The sequence below is a fragment of the Equus quagga genome, chromosome 8 (assembly GCF_021613505.1).
Source record: "Equus quagga isolate Etosha38 chromosome 8, UCLA_HA_Equagga_1.0, whole genome shotgun sequence".
In the NCBI taxonomy this organism is placed as follows: Eukaryota; Metazoa; Chordata; class Mammalia; order Perissodactyla; family Equidae; genus Equus; species Equus quagga.
This window is the reverse complement of record NC_060274.1, coordinates 21,706,330-21,729,653: the sequence shown is the minus strand read 5'-3', so window position 1 is coordinate 21,729,653 and position 23,324 is coordinate 21,706,330. Positions and strand designations below refer to the sequence as shown.

General features: G+C 42.1%; 1 protein-coding gene across 1 annotated transcript; it reads right to left on the bottom strand.

Annotated features, from left to right (window-relative positions):
* Positions 1-1,429: 1,429 nt before the first annotated feature.
* On the bottom strand, positions 1,430-2,157 carry SF3B5 (splicing factor 3b subunit 5). The gene has a single exon (XM_046669985.1). The coding sequence runs from the start codon at positions 2,037-2,039 to the stop codon at positions 1,779-1,781; it is 261 nt and encodes an 86-aa protein (XP_046525941.1). The 5' UTR covers positions 2,040-2,157; the 3' UTR covers positions 1,430-1,778.
* Between the last annotated feature and the right edge of the window lie 21,167 nt (positions 2,158-23,324).

Genomic DNA, 23,324 nt, shown 5'->3' with positions numbered 1-23,324 from the left:
TCTTCTCCCCAAAGCCCCCCAGTACGTAGTTGTATATTCTAGTTGTAGGTCCTTCTAGTTCTGCTATGTGGGTCATGGCCTCAGCATGGCTTGATGACCCGTGCTAGGTCCAAGCCCAGGATTCAAACTGGGGAAACCCTGGGCCGCCAAAGCAGAGCACAGGAACTTAACCACTCCCCGTTACTTTTATTTTTTATTTTATTTTTTTTCTTAGATTGGCACCTGGGCTAACAACTGTTGCCAATCTTTTTTTTTTTTTTTTCTGCTTTATCTCCCCAAACCCCCCTGTACACAGTTGTATATCTTAGTTGCACGTCCTTCTAGTTGTGGGATGCGGGGCACCGCCTCAATGTGGCCTGACCAGCGATGCCATGTCCGGGCCCAGGATCCGAACCCTGGGCCACCACAGCGTAGCGCGGGAACTTAACCACTAGGCCACGGAGCTGGCCCCTCCCCGTTATTTTTAAATGAATTACTAAATATTTAAAAATTTTGTTTTCATTTCCAATTTGGTGATTATCGACAGCTATAAACCTCATAAACAAAGGCTCTGTGGGGCTTTCAAGAATTTTTGAGAATGTAATGGAGTCTCAAGGCCAAAACCTTTGAGAACCATTGATTTAAAACACATCAGATCACTTAGCAATCTTCCAGTGGCTCCCCAGCCCCCTCAGGGTAAAAGCCACAAGTCCTGACGTTGGCCTGGCAGGCTCTACTCTTCTCTTGCTCACTCCCTCCAGCCACATTTGCCTCTTTGCTGTTCCTCCAGTAAGCCAGACAATCCAAGCGTTGGAACCATTGCACTGGCAGTTCCCTCTGCCTGGAAAGCTATTTCCCTCGCTTCCTTAAGGTCTTTGCTCAAACGTCACCATCTCAATAATCTAACATGAGAATCCTATTTAAAACTGCAACTCTGCCACTACTCCCATCCTCCATAGTACCTTCTAGCATTTGCTTATTTCCATCTAGTTTGTGTGCCCCCCACCCCCGCCAGCATAATATAAACCCCCAAACCGTGGAAAATGCCCGCCACATAGAGCTCAACAAATATTTGCTGAATGTTGAATGAATGAAAGAACTCGTTTGACAACTTGTCATTTCTCAAGACATGTCCACAAAGTCCCAAAAGAAGAGAGGATGCAATTTACAGAGAGAAAGTAATGACAGCAAAGATTTTTTGAATGGAGGAAAAAGAAGGTGGGAAACAATGACCACAAACCTCAATACCGAAAGCATTATGGGCCTGAAACAGCTCTTAGGAGAAGTCAGGGTGGGGGGATATTACAAAGGTCGTCCAGGGCGGATTTCAGCGCCTGGCAATGAACTCCGGCCCCGCGCACACGGCCCCCTCCACCCGGGAACCACACTGCCCAGAACCCTCCCTGGATCCCCCCCACCGATCCCAAACAGTCCACACCAAGAGACTGAAAAATTTCTGAATTTTATGGAGAAAGTAACAACGACAATCAACTAGCCAAAAACGGGCCTCCGAACTCAGTCTCCCTCCAGTGCCGCCTCCCCCGACGCCGGCTGGCTTTAGGGTCTCTTCAGGGTCACAGTTCCCAGCGGTGCTGACGGTCTCCCAGCGCTGTGCGCGGCAGGGTTTGCACGAAGGCAGGCCGGGCGGGCCGCCCCGGGTCGGCGCTTCCGCACAAGGAGGGCACGCGGAGCGCGAAACGCGGAGAACCGGTCCACTCGGGGCGGGGGCGCGCGGGAACGGCGGCGAGCGGGGGCAAGGCGGGCAGGGATGCTCCGCACGGCGGCGACACGGCGGGGCCTCAGTTCTCCTCGGGCTTGTCGGCCGGCGGGCCGCAGGGCTGCAGCATCTTCTCCATCAGGTTGAAGCGGACTCGTGCTTTGCTCTCGTTCTCCGCAATGGCGAAGTAGTTGAGAAGGTCGAAGTGGCCCATGTAGGAGCAGTAGGAGTCGCGGTGCTGGTTCACCAGCCACTCCCACTTGGTGGTGTCGGCGTGGCCCGTGCCGATGTACTTGGACTGCAGGTGCTCCAGCTGGCTGTGGATGGTGTAGCGGTCCGTCATCGCGCCGCTTCCCCTCTGACCCCGGGTCGGAAGCCGCGGACGAGCGAGAGCGGGTCTAGCGGTAGCGGTTCACGCCGGAAAGGACGACCCCACCGAACCTCTAGGCGCGCGCAGTCGCAGCCGGATGGCGTCACAGCGACGGAGCTGCGCGGACTCGCCGGCCTAGGGCTGAGAGGCGGAAGCGGAAGTGTTTTCTGTCACGGAATTGGAGTTGCCTAGGCGACGCTGCAAGTCGGGCCGCCCCTATAGAGAGCCCCGCCCCCTCCGCGGAGCGTTGCATGATGGTCTATTTGGCGGCTCTTTTCCAGACGGGGAGCTTTGCATGCTGGGACTTGTGGTTTTCGAGGGTTCGTGCACAGGGGCTGCCGGGACCCGTCGCCGCGGTTTAGGAGGCTGTGGGCGGCCTGATGGAGGGCGGGGTCTTGGTGGCGGGGAGCATCTTTGGGGCTGAGGCGAAATGGGAACCTCGAGTAGGACAGGGCTACAGGCAACTGGGAAGATGGAGTCTCGGTGTAATTCTGCTTTCGAGCTGTCGTGGCAGCGCGGTAGCCCCTTCGCACCCAGGGGAACGGGGCGCGCGGGCGCTGGTCCCAGCTGTGTTCCTTAGAAGTTGCATGGAGTGGAAGTTAATTCGGCGCTAGCAGGGCCGCGTTTCCTGCCTGGCGACCAAGGTACAGCACCAGTTCGACACGTGCCGGGCCCCACGTCCCGCTCCTTCCCCTGGAGCCGCCGCTGCTGCTCATGATGCTCCTGAGCTCTCCGTGCACCGCCCGCGCTCCCGCCGTCGGTCCCGCGCCGCTGCGGTCCTGCGTCCCAGCTGTGCCCTCTGCTTCCAAGGCCTTTGCCCCTTGGCAAACACCCTCCCTCTAAGTCAGCTCCAGAGCATCTCCTTGAAATCGGCTTTGGCTACTCTAGACGTAAATTCTTCTCCCTCTTTGCATCTTGTACATCTCTTGGCTTGCCGATGGCAGTCTTCTCTGTGTGTCTTCACATGGTTTTCCCTCAGTGTGCCTGTGTGCTAATCTCCTCTTCTTAGGAAGACACCAGTCATAGTGGACTAGGGCCCGCCCATGTGACCTCATTTTATCTTAATCACCTCTTTAAGGGTCCCATCTCCAATGCAGTCACATTCTGTGCTACTGATGATTGAGAGGGGGAGTTCCCCACATATAAATGTGTGGGGAACACAATTCAGCCACAAGTTTTACACAGTGAGGTGGAATATATAAGAGAACTTGTTTCATTTTACGTATTTGTAAATTTAATTAACTGGATTTATGAAAATAAGTACATGAAAGGTTTTGATTGTTAAATCAGACAATTGCAATATTTACAAGGAAATGAAGTGTATTACACTAATAAGTATGATTTAAAATGTTTAAAAGTTAAAATTTGGAGTGGAACTAAATTTTATCCAAAGCCCCCTTAAAAGTGTTTGTGAAAATTTGCTAGATTTATTGTTTACGATTTTTAGCTGAACTTAAAAACTTAAGGGAAAAGGCAGTTTTTCAAATTATAACTTTAATAAATTGAACATTCACTTTTAAAACCTAGGTAAATCTCTGAATCATACTTCTACATTCCCAAAAATGACCATCGAAGGTAATGAAAAAACCCTCCCATTTAAGCTCAGCTTGCAAATAGCACAAAGACCCTGCTGTAATTTCACTTGTAATTACATTGAACTTATAGGTTTATTTGGGGAGATTGCCATGTTAACTATATTGAGCTTTCTCATGTATGCACGTAGTATATATTTCCATTTCTGTCTACTGTTTTGACTTTAAAATTTGTATAATTGTCTCCATATGGGTCTTTCACATCTTCTGCTAGATTTATTCCTGGATATCTGCTATGTATACTTGAAAATGTTCCTTATGAGTCTTAAATTGTGACCTAGGAGGGAGTATCACAATTTCATACACTTGTTGCCAATAGAGAATTTGGGTCTGGAACCAGTGACCTTGTTGGCAAGACATGCCAGGGGAGCTGTTACTATTTCATGCCCCAAGATATCACCTCAAGAGGATCCTGCCTGTCAGGTTGCTTCAATGTCTATCTGACAATTTGGCCTTTAAGTAAGGAAAATATGCAAGAAAAGATTCCATTGGAAAAAGATACAGAATTAAAAATGTATAAAGGAAAGAAAATTTTATATTTTTAGACAGAAAGTTATATTTAGTCTATTTTTTAAGTCAAGACATGCAAGGCACCATTTTTCTCTTTTTCTTTAGTGGTCTTGTGTTGCAGGCTTTAAAGTTTTTTTTTTAAAGTCATTTGATATTTTTAATACTCAAGGCATCGTTCAAAAAGAAGAAAGGATACAAAGGAATGCAATTTCCGACATCTGCCCATTTCCCAGCCCATCCTCAATAAGTAACCATGCTGTGTGTATTTTGTGTTTCGTTCCAGAGACTTTTTTTTAATTTATTTTTTATTTTTTTTTTAAAGATTTTATTTTTTCCTTTTCCTCCCCAAAGCCCCCCAGTACATAGTTGTGTATTCTTCGTTGTGGGTTCTTCTAGTTGTGGCATGTGGGACGCTGCCTCAGCGTGGTCTGATGAGCAGTGCCATGTCCGCGCCCAGGATTTGAACTAACGAAACACTGGGCCGCCTGCAGCGGAGCGCGCGAATTTAACCACTCGGCCACGGGGCCAGCCCCCGTTCCAGAGACTTTTTTAATGGATGTATAAGCAAACACAAATATATATGGTACTTTATCCTTTTTAAAATTCAGATAGTAGCAAAATGTTCACCATGGTTCTCTACTTTGATTTTTTGTTTGTTTTCTGTTTTATTTTCTTTCACATATAATGGAGATCATTCCGTATGAGTACACAAAGAGCTTCCTCATTCTTTTTTTTTGGTCCTGTTTTACAGCTGCATAATATTCCATTGCACGGGTGTAGCATACTCTAAGTCACCACCCTCTTACTGATTGTCAAATGTCTTGTGTATCCAGAAATTATACTTCAATTTTATTACTATTGCAGAAAAAATATGAACTTCAAGTTGATATGAACTGAAGTCACATTCCTTTGGTGGAAAATTATTTTAGATCCCATTTTTGTCTGTAAGCAAGTTTTAAAATAGCAACAGGATTTTCTAAATGTACAGGTGTTGATACCATGTTTCCCACTAGGGGTCGCCAAAACAGTATTTAATACCAACGAACAGACCAGCAGTTGAGAACGCTTAATAAATTAGGCACCTTGAGTTTCTCAACCTCTGTAAGCAGAAAAGGTACCTTGTGACTGAAATGAAGAAAAAACTTTGATTTTCTGTATTTTTAAAGGCAACTAAGACTTTGATAATTTAGGAGAGAAGCAAGCAATCCTTCTCTTATCATCATACAGATTCTACTTTGGGGCTTTAAATTTAGTTGGATTAAGCGGTGATGTGGAATTTAGGTGATATGGAATTTAGCGAATTTTTGAAAAGAAGTTTGCTAGACATGATCTTGTGTTTCTGTGGTTAAAAATGTCTTTAGCCTTACCTTTTCTTTTCCATCCATCATGGGTTTCATGTATCTGAGCAGATCTAGAACTCTCAATATTTGGAAGTTTTTGCCTCTAATTGCACATATACTTCAAAAGGATAAAGTGTTCTGTACCTTTTTTATAATCTCTCCTGGGGCAGATATGATTTTCATAGGCATGCATTCTATGACTCTTCCTTCAAGATTTAATAGGCTGGTCCCTCTTTGTTCTTTAGTTATAATATTAAATCACAAGCTGGTGCAATTTTTGAGCAAAGATTTCTCATAGGAGAAATTTCACAAAGGAATTTTGAAGTATTATATACATGTTCCATTCATTGCAATAATTAAATCTTGCAGCACTAAGATTAATGATTGACATATCATAGGTACTAGATTAGTATTTATTGAATAAATGAATGAATGTTCATGACAGCATCTTGAGTGACAGCAAAGGATTGGAAACATATTCAATGCCAACAATAAAGGAATAATTATGTAAATTATGGTGTAATCTGGATACAAATGGCATATCTTACTTGAATGTAAATTCCTTTGAAGTATGTAACTTTTTGACCATTATGTTAGCATAATGACTTAACCATCATCAGTGCTCAGTAAATATTTGTTGAATTAGAATATCATTCTCACACTGGGTTAGGCAGAGAGATACCCAAAATCTCAAAGCATCCCTCAGTAGTTGGGACTAGTCATATCAAAGTCACGACCACCTTTTACTCTAAGCCTAAGAGATAGGGATTTGGAGGGAACACTATTTTCTATGAAGTTAATGTCAGAGAAAAAGACCCAAGACAAAGCTTTACAAAATTTTGAATATACTAAATTTTAGTTGTTTTAGAGTTGCTTCAATGAGTTATCTGAAAGGAATGCAAGGAACAGTTTTTCATAGCTGAGCCAGTGCAACGGAGGTCCTTGAACATCAGTAATCACAAATTAGAAAACGGACTCTAACAACAAGAAGTGAAATGGATGAGCCTGACCTTCTATGCAACCTTCCAGGGATCCGCTTAAACATGTGATTCATTATAGCCTGCTGGTGGAAGCCATAGGTGAGCCTGGAGGAAAGGCACTGACTTATAGCTTTCCCTTAATGTGAATTTGAGCGAGTGTGAGATTTGTCCAGTTCCTAGGGAATGGTTAATGTCTGGGTTTTAAATCAACACAGGGAAGCTGTTTCATCTTGACTTTTTAGAACAGGTATGTGTATAGAAGAGAAGCCCTGACATCCTTATCAAAGTATCGTTTCTTTCACTTTTCTAACTTGCTTTCGTAAAACAGAACCATGTTTCAAATTCTATGTGTATATTTTTGTGATTTTATTCATTTGTATTGTATCTCCTTCACGTGTCACCTATGAGTGTTTCCTAACTTAGAGATCCCCAAAGGATCTGTAAAGAAAACGACACAGAAGCAAGCCTAATATTTTTAATGCTATTCACTTGTTTATGGTAGTTTAATGCCAAAAAGGAATTTGGGGGTGGAACATATCGGCACACACAGCCGTGGCGAAGCACCAATGGTGATATTTCACCGCCTGTTTTTTCCACATTTTCTTCAGCTTATGTAAAACACTGTGCAAATGCAGTTTCAAGTCTCCCCACGTCCACCTGGATATCTGGCTCAAGTCTCTCTTATAAGAAATTCTAGCATTACGCCTAAGGACTGCCTTAATCATAAGTTTCAGTGAGTTAACTGCTTTAGTTGTTTGAGGAACTGATTTTTTTTCTGGAGAGATATAAAAATATTTCCCATCACATAGTGAGGCCCTCAAGATAGCAAAATGCTGTTGGCACACCCTTTCATTTCTACTTTTGTGTCCCTTGATTGGCTGGGAAAATCTTTATATTTGGCTTAGTAGTTTTACTTAAACAGGTCAGAAAAGCACCTGCAGTTCTGTCTTTGTTTTAGTGCAGTTCTGCCCCTAGGCCAAGACAAGAGTGGGCCTTGCCCTGGCCCTTACCGCAGAGGGCCTTGCTATGGCTCCCCTCCAGCTTCGCCCTCCCACGAGCTGAAAGGCCATAGGTCAAGGGGACATACCCATCCATGTTCCCTCTCCCTCAACCCCTGCCTCAAACACACACAGACTAAGCTCTGAAACACAGATTCCAGGTGTGAACAACCCCAAGCTCACTTCCAGGGCCTAGGTGTGTCCTCCCAGAGGCTGAGCTTGCTGCTCATACGCACACTCTGGGCCTGCAGAGTGCCCAAGGAATGGCTGTTGGCTGGGGTGTTTACCGTGGGAACTGAGAGAGGCAGGTCGAGAAATTGCAGTGAAGGGTTTGGACTTGGAGGTCCCTCTTAACCTACAGATGATTTTTAGAAGTACTCAGGGGTCCCCTTGCGGTTCAGAAAAGATTTCCCTACACTTAAAACTTCCCCCAGGCCCCAATCCAGTCTCAAATGTCGTACTGGTAAGTAATCTTGTGGTCATAAATTGTATACTTACTGAAAATGACTTGCTCTAGGTGATAACCTAAGTTCTCCTGAAATGGGACTTCTGCTCGACTCCAGTGTTAAAGCTGCTTCATTTAGAAGGTGAGTGACTTTTCACTCAGAGGAAGATTTATAGTGAAATACAAAGATGATAAATCATACCATTAGTATTAATACTTTCATGTTAGGGTTAGGAATAATCTCTTTATGTATGTTATTTAAAGTGTTTGTAATACTTAAAATACTTTGGCATTTGACACTATCTGACATTCATATTGTGATTCTATTTATTTTTTTTAATGTTTTTTATTGCAGTAACATTGGTTTATATTATTATATGACTATCAAGTGTACATTGTAATATATTTCCATTTCTGTGTAGATTACATCATGTTCACCACCCAAAGACTAGTTACAATCCATCAACACACCCATGTGCCTAATCACCCCTTTCACTCTCCTCTCTCTCCCCTTCCACTCTGGTAACCACCATCCAATCTCTGTTGCCATATGTTTGTCATTGTTTTTATCTTCTGCTTATGAGGGAGATCATATGGTATTTGACTTTCTCCTTCTGACTCATTTCACGTAGTATAATACCCTCAAGCTCCATCCATGTTGTCACAAATGGCCAGATTTCATCATTTTTTATGGCCGAGTAGTATTCCATTGTGTACGTATACCACATCTTCTTTATCTATTTGTCCCTTGATGGGCACCTAGATTGCTTCCAAGTCTTAGCTATTGTGAATAAGGTTGCAATTAACATAGGGGTGCATGTATCTTTATACATTTGTGTTTTCGAGTACTTTGGATAAATACCCAGCAGTAGAACAGCTGGATCATATGGTAGATCTATTCTTAATTTTCTGAGGAATCTTCATACTGTTTTCCGTAGTGGCTGCCCCAGTTTGCACTCCCACCAGCAGTGTATGAGGGTTCCCCTCTCTCCACATCCTCTTGAACACTTGTTGTTTCTTGTCTTGTTAATTATAGCCATTCTGATGGGGGTGAGGTGATATCTCATTGTAGTTTTGATTTGCATTTCCCTGATAGTTAATGATGCTGAATATCTTTTCGTGCCTGTTGGCCATCTGTATATCTTCTGTGGAGAAATCTCTGTTTAGCTCTTTTGCCCATTTTTTAACTGGGTTGTTGGGTTTTTTTTTTGTTGACGTGTATGAGTTCTTTATATATTTTGGATATTAACCCCTTATCTGATATATGGTTTGCAGATATCTTCTCCCAGTTGTTTGGTTGTCTTTTTGTTTTGTTGATGGTTTCCTTTGCTGTGCAGAAGATTTTTAGTTTGATGTATTCCCATTTGTTTATTTTTTCTATTGCTTCCCTTGCCTGATCAGACGTGGTATTTGGAAAAATGCTAAGACTGATGTCAAAGAGGATACTGCCTATGTTTTCTTCTAGAATTTTCATGGTTTCGGGTCTTACTTGCAAGTCTTTAATCCATTTTGAGTTGATTTTTGTGCATAATGTAAGATAATGGTCTACTTTCATTCTTTTGCATGTGGCTGTCCAGTTTTCCCAACACCATTTATTGAAGAGACTCCTTTCTCCATTGTATATTCTTGGCTCCCTTGTCGAAAATTAGTTGTTCATAGATGTTTGGGTTTATTTCTGGGCTCTTGATCCTGTTCCATTGATCTGTGTGTCTGTTTTTGTGCCAGTACCATGCTGTTTTGGTTACTATGGCTTTGTAGTATATTTTGAAATCAGGGAGTGTGATACCTCCAGCTTTGTGCTTTTTTCTCAGGATTCCTTTGGCTATTCAGGATCTTTTGTTGTTCCATATAAATTTTTAGGATTCTTTGTTCTATTTCTATGAAAAATGTTATTGGAACTTTGATAGGGATTGCATTGAATCTATAGATTGCTTTAGGAAGTATGGACATTTTAACTATGTTAATTCTTCCAAGATAAGAGCACAGAATATCTTTTCATTTCTTTGTCTTTTCTTCCATTTCTTTCAACAATGTTTTATAGTTTTTGTGTACAGATCTTTTACTTTTTTGGTTAAGTTCATTTCTAGATATTTTATTCTTTTTGTTGCAATTGTAAATGGGATTGTATTCTTAATTTCTCTTTCTGCTACTTTGTTGTTAGTGTACAGAAACGCAACTGATTTTTGTATGTTGATTTTGTAACCTGCAACTTGATTGTATTCACTTATTATTTCTAAAAGTTTTTTAGTGAATTCTTTAGGGTTTTCTAGATATAAAGTCATGTCATCTGCAAATAGTGACAGTTTCACTTCTTTTCTAATTTGAATCCCTTTTATTTCTTTTTCTTGCCTGATTCTCTAGCTAGGAGTTCCAATACTATGTTAAATAAAAATGGTGACAGTGGGCATCCTTGTCTGGTTCTTGTTCTTAGAGGGATAGCTTTCAGTTTTTCTCCGTTGAGAATATTAGCTGTGGGTTTGTCATATATGGCCTTTATTAGGTTGAGGTGTTTTCCTTCTATATCCATTTTATTTAGAGTTGTTATCATAAATGGATGCTGTATCTTGTCAAATGCTTTCTTTAAATCTATTGAGATGATCATGTGATTTTTATTGTTCATTTTGTTATTGTGGTGTATCATGCTGATTGATTTGTGGATGTTGAACCATCCCTGCATTCCTAGAATAAATCCCACTTGATCATAGCATATGATATTTTTAATGTATTATTGTATTTGATTTGCTAGTATTTTGTTGAGGAGTTTTTCATAGATGTTCATCAGTGATATTGGCCTGTAATTTTCTTTTTTTGTGTTGTCCTTGTCTGGTTTTGGTATCAGGATAATGTTGACTTCACAGAGTGAGTTAGGAAGCTGTCCCTCCTCTTCAATGTTTTGAAAGAGTTTGAGAAGGATAATTATGAAGTCTTCTTTGAAAGTTTAGTAGAATTTTCCAGGGAAGCCGTCTGATCCTGGACTTTTATTTTTGGGAGGTTATCATTACTGTTTTGATCTCCTTACTGGTAATCGGTCTATTCAAATTCTGTACTTCTTCTTGATTCAGTTTTGGAAGGTTGTATGACTGTAAGAATTTATGTAGTTCTTCTAGATTATCCTATGTTTTGGCATATAGCTTTTCATAGTATTCTCTTATAATCTTTTGTATTTCTGAGGTAATTTCTTCTCTTTCATTTCTGATTTTATTTATTTGAGCCTTCTCTCTTTTTTTTCTTAGTGAGTTTACCTAAAGATTTGTCAATTTTGTTTATCTTTTCAAAGAACAAGCTCTTGGTTTCATTGATTTTTTCTATTTTTGTTTTTTAGTCTCTATTTCATTTATTTCTGCTTTGATTCTTATTATTTCCTTCCTTCTACTATTTTGGGCTTTGTTTGTTCTTCTTTTTCCAGTTCCTTTAGGTGCACTGTGAGATTGTTTATTTGGGATTTTTCTTGTTTGTGAGGTATCCCTGAATGGATATCAACTTCCGTCTTAGAACCGCTTTTGCCATATCCCATAAATTTTGGCATGTTGTATTTTCATTTGTCTCCAGGTATTTTTTTTTATTTCTCCTTTGATTTCTTCATTCACCCAATCATTGTTCAGTAGCTTTTTGTTTAATCTCCACATATTTGTGGCTTTTCTGATTTTCCTCCTGTAGTTGATTTCTAGTTTCATACCACTGTGGTCAGAAAAGATACTTGGTATTATTTCAATCTTCTTAAATTTATTGAGACTTGTTTTGTGGTCTAATATGTGATCAATCCTGGAGAATGTTCCATGAGCATTTGGAAAGAGTGTGTATACTGCAGTTTTTGGATGGAATGTTCTATATACGTCTACTAAGTCCATCTTGTCTAATGTGTCCTTTAAGGCCAATATTTCCTTATTGATCTTCTGTTTGGATGATCTATCCATTGGTGTAAGTGGATTATACTTAGACCCTACTCTTATTGTGTTACTGTCTATTTCTCTTTTAATGTCTGTTAATAATTGATCTATATATTTAAGTGCTCCTATGTTGGGTGCATAAATATTTACAAGTGTTATAGCCTCTTGTTGGATTGTTCCCTTTATCATTATGTAGTGCCTGTCTCACTCTTGGTACAGTTTTTGCTTTAAAGTCTATTTTTCTGATAGAAGTATTGCTACCCCAGCTTTCTTTTCTTTGTCATTTGCATGGAGTATCTTTTTCCACCCTTTCACTTTCAGTTTCTGAGTGTCTTTAGGTCTGAAGTGTGTCTCTTGTATGCAGCACATATATGGGTCTTGTTTTTTTTTTTTTTTTATCCAATTGGCCACCCTATGCCTTTTGATTGGAGCATTTAGTCCGTTGACATTTAAAGTGGTTATTGATAAATATGTATTTATTGCCATTTTTGTTACTTTTTTTCTGGGTGATTTAGTAGTTATTCTCTGTTCCTTTCTTCTTCCCTTGCTTTCTTCTCTTGTGGTTTGATGGCTTTCTTTAGTAATATGTTTGATTTCTTTTCTCTTACTTGTGTGTTTATTTATTATAGGTTTCTGGTTTGTGATTACCATGAGGTTCATATATAATATTCTACATGTATAGCAATCTATATTGAGTTGATAGTCTCTTTAGTTTGACCTCTTTCTAAAAGCTCTACTCTTTATTCCCCTCCTCCCACATTTTATGTTTTTGAAATCACATCTAATCTGTTACTTTGTGTGTGTCTATCCATTACCCTTTTATCATTGAAATAGGTAATTTTAGTACTTTTGTCTTTTAACCTTCATATTATCTCTGTGGGTGGTTGATCTGCTACCTTTACTGTGTTTTTGCCTTTAACAGTGATTTTATTGCCTGTTCTTTTTAAAAACATAATTTTCTTATTCCTATTTGTAGTCTTCTCTTTCCCACTTAAATAAGTCCCTTCAGCATTTCTTGTATAACTGGTTTCTTGGTGATAAACTCCTTTAGTTTTTGCTTGTCTGGGAAACTCTTTCTCTCTCCTTCCATTCTGAACAATAACCTTGCTGGGTAGAGTATTCTTGGCTGTAGGTTTTTTCCTTTCAGCACTTTAAATATGTCATGCCACTCTCTTCTGCCTGTAGGATTTTGGCTGAGAAGTCCACTGATAGCCTTATGGGATGTTCTTTGTATGTCACTTGTTGCCTTTCTCTTGCAAATTTTAGGATTCTCTCTTTATCTTTAATTTTGACATTTTAATTGTAATGTATCTTGGTGTGGGCCTCTTTGGGTTTATCTTGTTTGGTTCTCTCTGTGCTTCCTGCACTTGGATGTCTGTTTGCTTCTGTAGGTTAGGAAAGTTCTCAGCTATTATTTCTTCAAATAGATTCTCTGCCCCTTTGTCTCTCTATTTTCTTTCTGGGACACCTATAATACAAATGTTAGTGTGCTTGATATTGTCCCAGAATTCCCTTAGACTGTTCTTTTTCTTTTTAGTTCTTTTTTCTTTTATCTGTTCAGCCTGGGGATTTCCTCTAGTCTTTTGTCCAGCTTGCTGATCTGTTCTTCTGTATCATATAATCTGCTATTGGGTCCCTCTAGTGAATTTTTCATTTCCAGTATCGTATTCTTCATTTCTGATTGGTTCTTGTTTATATTTTACCATTCTTTGTTGACATTCTCACTGTGTTCATCTATTCTTCTCCCAATATCAGTGAGCATCCTTATGAATTTTTGTTTGAACTCTTTGTCAGGTAGATTGTTTATTTCTGTTTCATTTAGTTCTTTTTGTGGGGTTTTGTCCTGCTCCCTTGCTTGGAACGTATTCCTTTGCCTTCTCATATCTATGTATTAGGTGAGTCAGCTATGTCTCCTGATGTTGGAGAAGTGACCTTATGTAAGAGATGCCTTTTGAGGGCCAGCAGTGTGCATCCCTCTTGTCAACAGTCCAAATGTTCCAAGAGTGACCCCTGTGAGGGATTCTTGCGTCTTTCTGCTGTGGCAGGGTTGCTCTTACTGCTGTTACCCAGGGAGTCTAGGCTTTCTCTCCCTGGCTGGCTGTTTGTAAATTGGGTTTGGGGAGCCCCAGCACAGTTGTTTGCAAGGTCTAGCAGCACACTCCTGTTGTAGTTTTTCTGTTAAATGGGTTGGCACCCAGTGTGGCTGGTTCCTAGGCTCAGGGGCTTACAGTTTCTGTAGGCCTCAGGCCTGCAGGGCTGTTGTCAGCTCTCTCAGGGTTGCAGCTGAGTGGGGCTGGCCCCAGGCATGGGAGCACCTGATTGTTTCAGGCTTTGGAAGGCAGGGACAATCCCCTTTGTGGCTGTTTGTGAAGCACAAGTCTTCTGCCACTGATAAACCCCACCCTGCACAGGTCCACACACACTGTCAACACTGTCCTGGACCATGCACACTTCTCGACCCCCTGGACTGTACCCAGTCACCCCACTGCAGAGGCCCCCACCCGCTCAACCAATGCCCCCCACAGTTTACCTGCTCCTCACACAGGCCATGCCCCACAGAGGCAGACACACTCGCCAGCCTGCAGAGGATTGAGGCGCCCAGTATATGCAAAGTAGCCTGAGGGCTTGCTGTTGGATGGGGCCAGTCCCTAGGGCGGGCTACCTGCCCTGGCTGAGCTGAATTAAATCTGGGATCTAGTGGATGTGGCAGACCCCTGGGCCTGTACAGGCCAGGGGAAGAACTCCAATGGCATCTGCCAGCATCTGTGTCAGTGTGCCTGTACTACATCAGAATAATGGCTGCTGCTGATGTCTCAGTCTCCAGAGAGATCTCACCTCTCACTGAGATGCACCCAGAGCATATCAGGTAAATCTCTTCACCAAAGGACTGTATACCATTCTTTCTGGTGATTTTAGGTTGCTTTCCAAAATGGGTGAATTTGTGCATGGGCCCTTTAAGAGCTGGCTTTTTTCAACTTATTTCTGATAGCTTTTCTGGGGGTATTCCCCACTGTAGTTAATAGCCAGTGATGCCAGATATTATGAGACTCATCTCAGTTGTGCAGAGTCTGAGGGATGCTTATAGCAGTAACAGACCCTCGCTAAGGTCCCCCACTCCTGCAGGGAGGGCTGTGTACCTTAGGGTGGCTTCTGCTAGGCCAGCTGTGGAGTTCCATGGCTCATGAAGGTGGCTTTTGTTTCTCCAGAAGGAATTTCTGCCTCTTCCACCTCAGTCAGGACTGTCCCTTGTTGTGGGGGTTCTTTTTATCCAGTTTTCATTTCTCTCTCCGGGGTAGTTTTTCCAAGAATAGTTGTAACCTGATTGCTTTCATGGGAGGAGGTCAGTTCAGAGTCTGCCTACAGTGCCATCTTGACAAGATCTCTCTCTGTGATTCTATTTATTTAACATGTGTAACTAACTTATAATTTCAAATTAGAAGAAGTAACAATGTGAGCAAGTTTGTAAGTGGCATTCTAATACTTAAGAGAAATGGATCTACCAACTTTATAAGTTAAATTTAGATTTGTAAGAGCCTTTGAAATGCTTTGGGATGTTTTTCTTACTAGGAGCATGTGCTTTCATGGTCAGGCATTTGAAATGCTTGAAAGTAAATTGAGCATATTAAACCCATTAATGCAGTTTAAAATATCTAATGGAGGTTGCTGGATACAAAAATCAATATTTTAGAAAGTAACGGTATTTCTATATTCCAGTAACAAGAAAATAAAATGGCACCCACACAAAGGGATACTTGATATATGACAGAGGTGTCCTGCAGGGAAGTGAGAGAAAAGACAATCTTTCCAGTAAGTGGTGCTAGGACTATTGAATGCCACGTGGAAAAAAATGAAATTGGACTCCTAATTCACACTATACAGAATAGTCAATTCCAAGTGTATATGAGATCTAATATGAGACAGATCATAAGGTTATTCCATGATTAATAGAGAAGAGTATCTTCATGACCTTGGGTTAGAGAAATGTTTCTTAAACAAGAGGCAAAATGCAGCAACCATAAAAGTGAAGATGAGCAGGGCTGAGGGAGGCTTTGAGCAGCAGGCAACACAACAAGGGCTCGAGAGGGTGGCTGGCCAGCTCCAGGGTCATGAAGCCCCCAGGAGGAGAATGGAGCAATCCTTCTGTAAGTCCAGAAGAAGCTGTTCCTTCCAGTAGGCCCCACTGAATGACATTTAATATTTTTGGACCAACTGAAGAAACTCAGAACATACCTAACAGGACAAACCCCTCAGGAGGAGAGGAGGTGGGATCTCTGACAAATTGGTGATGGCTGAATGTACCTGGTGGGAAGACCAGTGGCATGTGTGGATCCCTGATCACTGCCAATTCATCCTTGACACCCCCAAACAAACCCAAAGATTGTGTTTTCTTATGTGAAGGAGAAGAGCCAAAATCGGACCTGAAAGCTGCAAGGAGCACCTACCCCAGAGAAGAGCTGGGTGAGGAAGGAGGGAGGTGGAGCAGGCCAGGGATCCTGGGACCATGCCCAAGATGGACAGCCTTGAACCTGCTCTCGCCACAAAGTCCTCAACCCACGTGGAGGCAAATCCAGCATCCCCTCCTACTAAGAGGAGCTACTGTTTCCCCCGAGCCAGACAAGAAACTCAGAGGCAGGATGTCAAATGTAGTTTCTTTTAGACCAAAGGAGTGGGGTCGGGAGACGGGTTGTCAAGTATCTGAAGCCAGCTGCACAGAGACTCCATTGCCATCCCAAGAGCTGCACAGAGGAGCTTGCCTTCCTGATGGCTAAATGTCACTCCCCTGGTGCACACTCATTTGTCATTCCTTGGTGAGAGGAAGCCTAAGGTGGAGGAGGGGTGGGGGTGGGGAGATGGTGTAAGGCCACAGTGAGGCTTGATGAGGTGGCATCTTATCCTTGTTGCATCAGTGATCTGCCAGGTAATTGGGTGTCTAGAAATGACTAAAATAGTAGCAAAGTTTTAAGCCATTGAAAGAAAACCAAACCCCACCCTGTCCATTGCTGTGGGATAGAGAAGGAAGGCATGAGCAGAGACACTAAGATAACTAGTGATCTCTAGATAACCCCGACCCCTTACAGCCTAATGCCATTCACCCTCAGGGGATGTGGTTTCCATGCCTGAGACTACTGCCGTTAAATTCCAATGTTCCCTTTTCATTTGATCCCCTTGTAGTGTTCTGCAATCTTTTCTCAAAACTTCTTGGTTGCTTTTCCTAGCTGCTGTCAACAAAAATCAACAAGTTGCTCTCAATCTATGCTTTATGGAAAGGTTTTGTCCCCTGGTCCTCTGAGGTGCTCCATTTTGCTGCCTTAAACCTTGGTCAGATCTTACCGAGGAATCTCTGCCTTTCATTCACAAAGGACTCGTTTTAGTGTCTTTACAGGCCAGTTTTGCTTGTGAATTTTCCTTTTTTTCTCATCCGCCTTTGCTCCTCACCAATGATCTGGACAGTTCCCTTCACAAGCTACGATTCTTCCTCTCTACCAGCCCACTGACTTCTGCAAGACTTCAAACATCTATCCAGATTCATCTAGGTAATGGGGTTATTTAAATCCTTCACGTGTCTTACTTTATTCCTCACTTCCCAGTGGGGAGAAGAGATGCTCCAGAAACTTGGGTTCTTAGGTTTGAATTCTTTCATTATATCTAAAAAGCTATCTGAAAATACCAGCTTCATGTAAAAGACTGTTGCCTCTATTCTGTTTCTGACACCTTTCCAGAAAAAAGTCAGTTGCTCAGGTATGCCAAAGAGGAAGAAGAGAAGGTTTCTTAGGCCACCCTTTATAAAGCTTTCTAGAAACTCTGGACTGTATTCACAAACAATTTCCAGAAGAGACTTGGAGACCTCAGGCTGGGAGATTAAATAGTTTGGCAGCAAAGCCTCAACTGTCCAATTCCACGATATTTGCCAATAAAAATGATGGGCTGGCAAGAGTCACATGGATTTAATCTGTCAGGCAAGAGTTTCTCCCAAGCAGCTCATAAAGGGCTAGTCTCAGTTACCATACTTCTCTCACCTTGGACCAACTGTTAACAGAGGAAAGTGTTTGGGTGATGGAGGTATTGCTGTGAGTGCCTACAAAGCTAATGCCAGGGGCGAGAAATATCTTCATCATTATAAAATTTAGAAAAGAAACAACTGTGTCTAGTCACACTCTCATTGGCCTAGCTGCTTAAGTGCCTGCAGGAGCTACCTGCCAATCTCCACTTCCTCACCAGGCACATTGAGGAATCTGCCCATGGCTGTGTCAACCAGACAGTTTGCCCCTTTCGATTTTCCTGCTGACTTTGGAGCCAAGAAACACTCATTCGATGTGGCTCTATCAAGTACTTCCCGTCTTCATCCTTTCAATGGTTTGTGGTTCGAAAGTTGTTATAGGAAAGTTGTTAGGAATTCAGAGCATTTTTTTCCCCATTAAATAATTGCATAGGACCAGCCCGGTGGTGTAGTGGTTAAGTTTGCACACTCTGCTTTGGTGGCCTGGGGTTTGTGGGTTTGGATCCCAGGCATGGACCTACACACCGCTCATCAAGCCATGCTGTGGCAGTGACCCACATACAAAATAGAGGAAGATGGCACAGATGTTAGCTCAGGGACAATCTTCCTCAAAAAACAAACAAACAGACCAAATTGCCTAAATAGTGTTTAGCTTTTTAAGTCCAAACACACTAATTTGTTTAATTCACAATGAAATGTTCTAATGGTAGAAATGAACTACCATTGATAACCATTTTGTTTTTTGTTTTTTTTTCATATATACCAGAACATAATTTGTGAATTCCAAATTGGATTGCCAAGAAAACACCTGATGTTGTAGTGCTGGCCTTTGTGGTCTGCCCCACTCCTCCCACCCCCAGCTGTCAGCCAAGTGAGAGGGAAAGCTCTCTAGTTCTATCCACTGGCAGGGATTTCTGGGCTGGAGATGGGGGAAACCAGAGATGGGAATAGAAGCCTTATAGAATGAGGAACGTATGAATACAGCAAGAGACCCTGGGAGGCAGTGACAGAACACCCCACCTTACTTTGTCCCACCTCTTCCATTTTTCTTTCCCTCCATGAGGCGGTAGGAGTGGGTTTACAGTGCCTGGGTAGTCTGGCCACTGGGAGAAGCAGAAGAGGAATTTCTGCAAATGTGAGCCCTGTGGAGGTACGCGTTTGTATTTGGGAAATGTTCTGTACATTGGGGACTGCCTGTGTTTGGAAGATTCAAGAACTCTTAGCATCCTTTTCTCAAGCTTGAAGATGCGTTGAGCAATTGTTAGTCTCTGTATTTTTATTAAGCTTAAAACTTTTTAAAAGTGCATTTGGTGTCAAGTTTTTTCTGGAGTTGTGTCAAAAACAGAACAACAAGGGGCTGGCCCCGTGGCCGAGTGGTTAAGTTCGCGCGCTCCGCTGCAGGCGGCCCAGTGTTTCGTTGGTTCGAATCCTGGGCACGGACATGGCACTGCTCATAAAACCACGCTGAGGCAGCGTCCCATATGCCACAACTAGAAGGAGGACCCACAACGAAGAATATACAACTATGTACCGGGGGGCTTTGGGGAGAAAAAGGAAAAAAAATAAAATCTTTAAAAAAAAAAAAAACAGAACAACAAACCTGTACTCACACGGCAATGTAATTTTGATAGGAACATTTTGTTATTTTTACAAGGCAAGATTGGGTAGAACAGCTGAATTAAACTTAGCAATCATGTACTTTTAAAAAAAGTAAAGATTAGTACGTTAATTGCATTAAAAGAAAACACTTCTGTTCATCAAAAAATATCATTACAAGAAAAAAATACAAGCCATAGACTAGGAGAAGATATATGCAGGCTATGTAACCAACCAATAACAGCAACCAAAAAGTATTATTGTTTCCAAATATACAAAAACTCTCTAAATTTGATAAGAAAAAAAGGCAAAAAGTCCAATACAAAAATGGATCAATGACTTGATTATTCACTTCACAATAGAGGAGATGCAAATGGCTAGTAAACATTGAAAAGTGTTCTTAAGATAATTAGTAAATAGAAATGTTCATTAAAACAATGAAGGGCTGGCCCCGTGGCCGAGTCGTTGAGTTCGCACACTCTGTTTTGGCAGCCCAGGGTTCGCATCCTGGGCGCGGACATGGCACCACGTGTTAGGCCATGTTGAGGTGGTGTCCCACATACCATAACTAGAAGGACCCACAACTAAAATATACAAGTATATATTGGGGGGATTTGGGGAGAAAAAAAGAAGCAAAACAATGAGATGCCACTACATGCCCACCATATTAGCAAACTTTTTAAAGTTTTATAATGCCACATTTTGGTGAGGAATTCTAATTTTGAGTGGGAATGTACTATAAATTGCACAGCCACTTTGGAAAACAGTTGAGAGTATCTAAATTGACCATCCTCATACCCTGTGTCCAATGAGCTCCACACTGGAGCTATCCCTTAGAGAAGTGGTTCTCCAAGTAGGGTCCCTGGACCAGCAGCATCAGCATCACCTGGGAACACTTTAGAAACGCAACTTCTTGGGCCCCACATCAGATCTATAGAATCAGAAACTCGGGGATGGGGCCCAGAAATCTATGTTTTAACAAGCCCTCTAGATGATTCCGAAGCAATTAAAGTTGAGAACCACTGACTTAGAGAATATGGTGTGCATGTGTACAAGCAAGTTCATAGCAGCATTATTCACAACAGATCCTCAAATGGAAAAAAAATATCCATTGCTAGTAGTGTGGTAAATTCACTCTTAACTTGGGACTAACTAAAGCGTCTTTATAGACTGAGAGTTGAGAACAAGTGGAAGAGGATAGGCTGAAGTTAAAAGAGAGGAGAAGAACTTGATGGAATAAGTTGAAGATCAGATAAAATCTAAATGGGGATGTTATCTGAGGAGAGAAAGAGGTGCTTGTTTTTCTAAAAGACTAGAGAAGGAATGTGGAAGTTTTATTGAGTTGAGAGAGTAAGAGGAATTGAAGAAATTTGTTCATACATGAGGGCCTTCATGTTCTTTATTATTTGGAATCAGTGTCATATACAGAGAAAAAGGGTGGCTGGTGTAGGTGGCCTGTGGAAAGAGTTATGAAGGTTTGAAATATCTTAGGAGTGGACTGGGTTAAGATACTGAACAGCCCAATTCTAGCTGCACTTTTGGAACCTGTTACAATGGGCCTACGAATGATAAAATTGCATAGAACTGCCTTACGAGTGGATTATTTCTATTATCTCTCTGGCTCTTATTCATATTCTCCATCCAATCTTTATAAACTAGTTATTTCAAGTAGTTGCCTCTGTTGAAGAAGCAAGCCACATTACAAACACTCTTAATACAGTGTTACATTCTATACCTACTGCTCAATAAAAACAAGTCAGTGATGGAGAGTGGCAAATGGTGGTGGACAGCGGATAGGACGCTAGAGCTTCTTTTAGGCATAAATTTGTTCTTGCTGGGATCAAATGTGATTTGGTGAAAGAGGAAGGTCTTTGGAGACAAACAAATTATTATTTTTAAAATAATAGCTGTTCTACAACTTAATAGCTGTCTGATTTTGGGAAACGTACAATTCTCAGGTCAGGTCCCCTTAGAAGGCGAGCCTGAGGCAGGAATTCTCGGGCAAGTGGTCTATTGTGGGAGTAGTCTCAGGAGAGGGGAGAAAGAGGAGAGTTAAGGCAGGAGGAATGAGCTCAGCTTCGGCGGGTCCCACAGCCAGTGGGGGAGCACGGACTCCTCCACACAGTTTGTCTCACCTTGAGGCAGTAGGGTCCACATTTAGTATCCCCATGTCAGTCAGTCTTTGGAATGGGCTCTCTGCTCTAGGGTAGATAACCTTGTTTGGCCAAGGTCAACTATCCAGAAAAGGGGACAGCTGTGGGCCTTTAGCAGTCAAAATTCATGGCAGCCAAGGGACTAGTGCACTGACCTCATTAAGAATATCTGAGAAAAAACAACATCCACTGTAGTCTACTCCTTGTACTGACTCAGCTCCACTTCCTTCTCACCAGGTTTTCAGTTGGTCACAATTTCTGGGAAAACTAACAAGAGAAGGGCCAGTGGAACAAAATACAGTTCCCCATTCTTGTGGTTGGTCACAAGGCTATATCTGATATTTATCATCTCCCTCCTCCACCACACATTCTAGATTCCTCTCCCCTAGGTGGCTTTCCTGGTAGGGTGATGCAGACAATCATCTCACAGAGGTTATCTGTAGGCTTCTCTGCTATTATTGGGCTGTGGTTACCGTACTGGACCATTTACACTTAAAACTGGGTATAAGGAAACCAAAGGACACTCTAATAGGTGATGTGAGTGCCAGAAATAACAGCTCTTTGTGATGATCAGGGTCAATCAACCCTACTGGTATGTTGAATCCTTGCTTTGCTGGCTGGTCTACTGGCACAAGGAGCCCAAAGTGACTGAGGCAGCCATGGCTTTCAGCCTAGTGGTTCTCTTACTGTGTTCCTTGGTGGAAGCATCTCCCTTCTTGGAACCAAGACCTTTAGACTCACAGAGCCTAAAGTCACGGGAATAACAAGCATAATTTCCCCAAATGGGTCACTGGGAGTGATCATGGGACCATTCTGACTTTTATTTGTTGGTTCCCAGACCTAAGTGTTCTACTTACTGGGGACACAGCGCCATGTAGTGGCTGATGGTTTAAGGTATATTCTGTATCCTGAAAGATAGTGCCCCATCCTTTGCAGGGTATTGTCCCCAAGCCAGTGCCTTAGCTGTACCTTCAAGAGGCTATTGCACTGCTCTTTCAGGCTGGTAGTTTCTGGATGGTGCATGATCTAATCACAATGCCCAACAATCTACTTCCTTTGCTACAAAGAAGGTGCCTCCGTGCTACAAAGATGATGTTAAGTGCGATCCCATGCCAGGATATCATATGTCTTATGAGCCTTGACACAGTGATGATGGCTGAGGCATTATAGGCAGGAAAGGCAAATTCATATCTAGAAACATTCAAGATAAAATGTTTTCTTTTCCAGAGTTGAAGTGGATGGTATAAGCAACATGTCACTAAGTGACTGGTTGGTCACCTCAAGGAATGACACCTTAACAGGGGCTTACGATTAGTCTCTGTTGCTAGAAGGTCAGACATTCAGCAGCACTGGTAGGTAGATCAGCCTTGATGAGAGGGAGTTTATACTGTTGGACCCAAGCAGCAGAGCTGCTTGTAACACAGCTGGAACCTGCTTCAGAGTCCTTCTCTTGCCCTGGGTCCAACTCAAAACTAGAGTTTTCCAAGTTATTCAATCAGTGGTTGGAGCAGCATTCCCAAGTATGGTATTCTCTGCCTCCAACACCCAAAGTGCCTATAAAGCAAGGCATAAAGTGAAATAGTGTGTCCTTTCCTTTGGAAGATGTGTCTTGGCATATTCCAGAGTGTTGACTCCTAAAAACTTTATTGAAGTGTCAAGCTACCGAACCTTCGTAGAGTTTATCTTCCACCATTTGGATTACATGTCTTACAAGACATCCAGAGTAATTGCCACTTCTTGCCCGTAAGGTCCAAACAAT

What these genes read in the sequence shown, in the direction of transcription:
- SF3B5 (XM_046669985.1), bottom strand. Translation starts at nt 2,039, where the DNA reads ATGACGGACCGCTACACCATCCACAGCCAGCTGGAGCACCTGCAGTCC.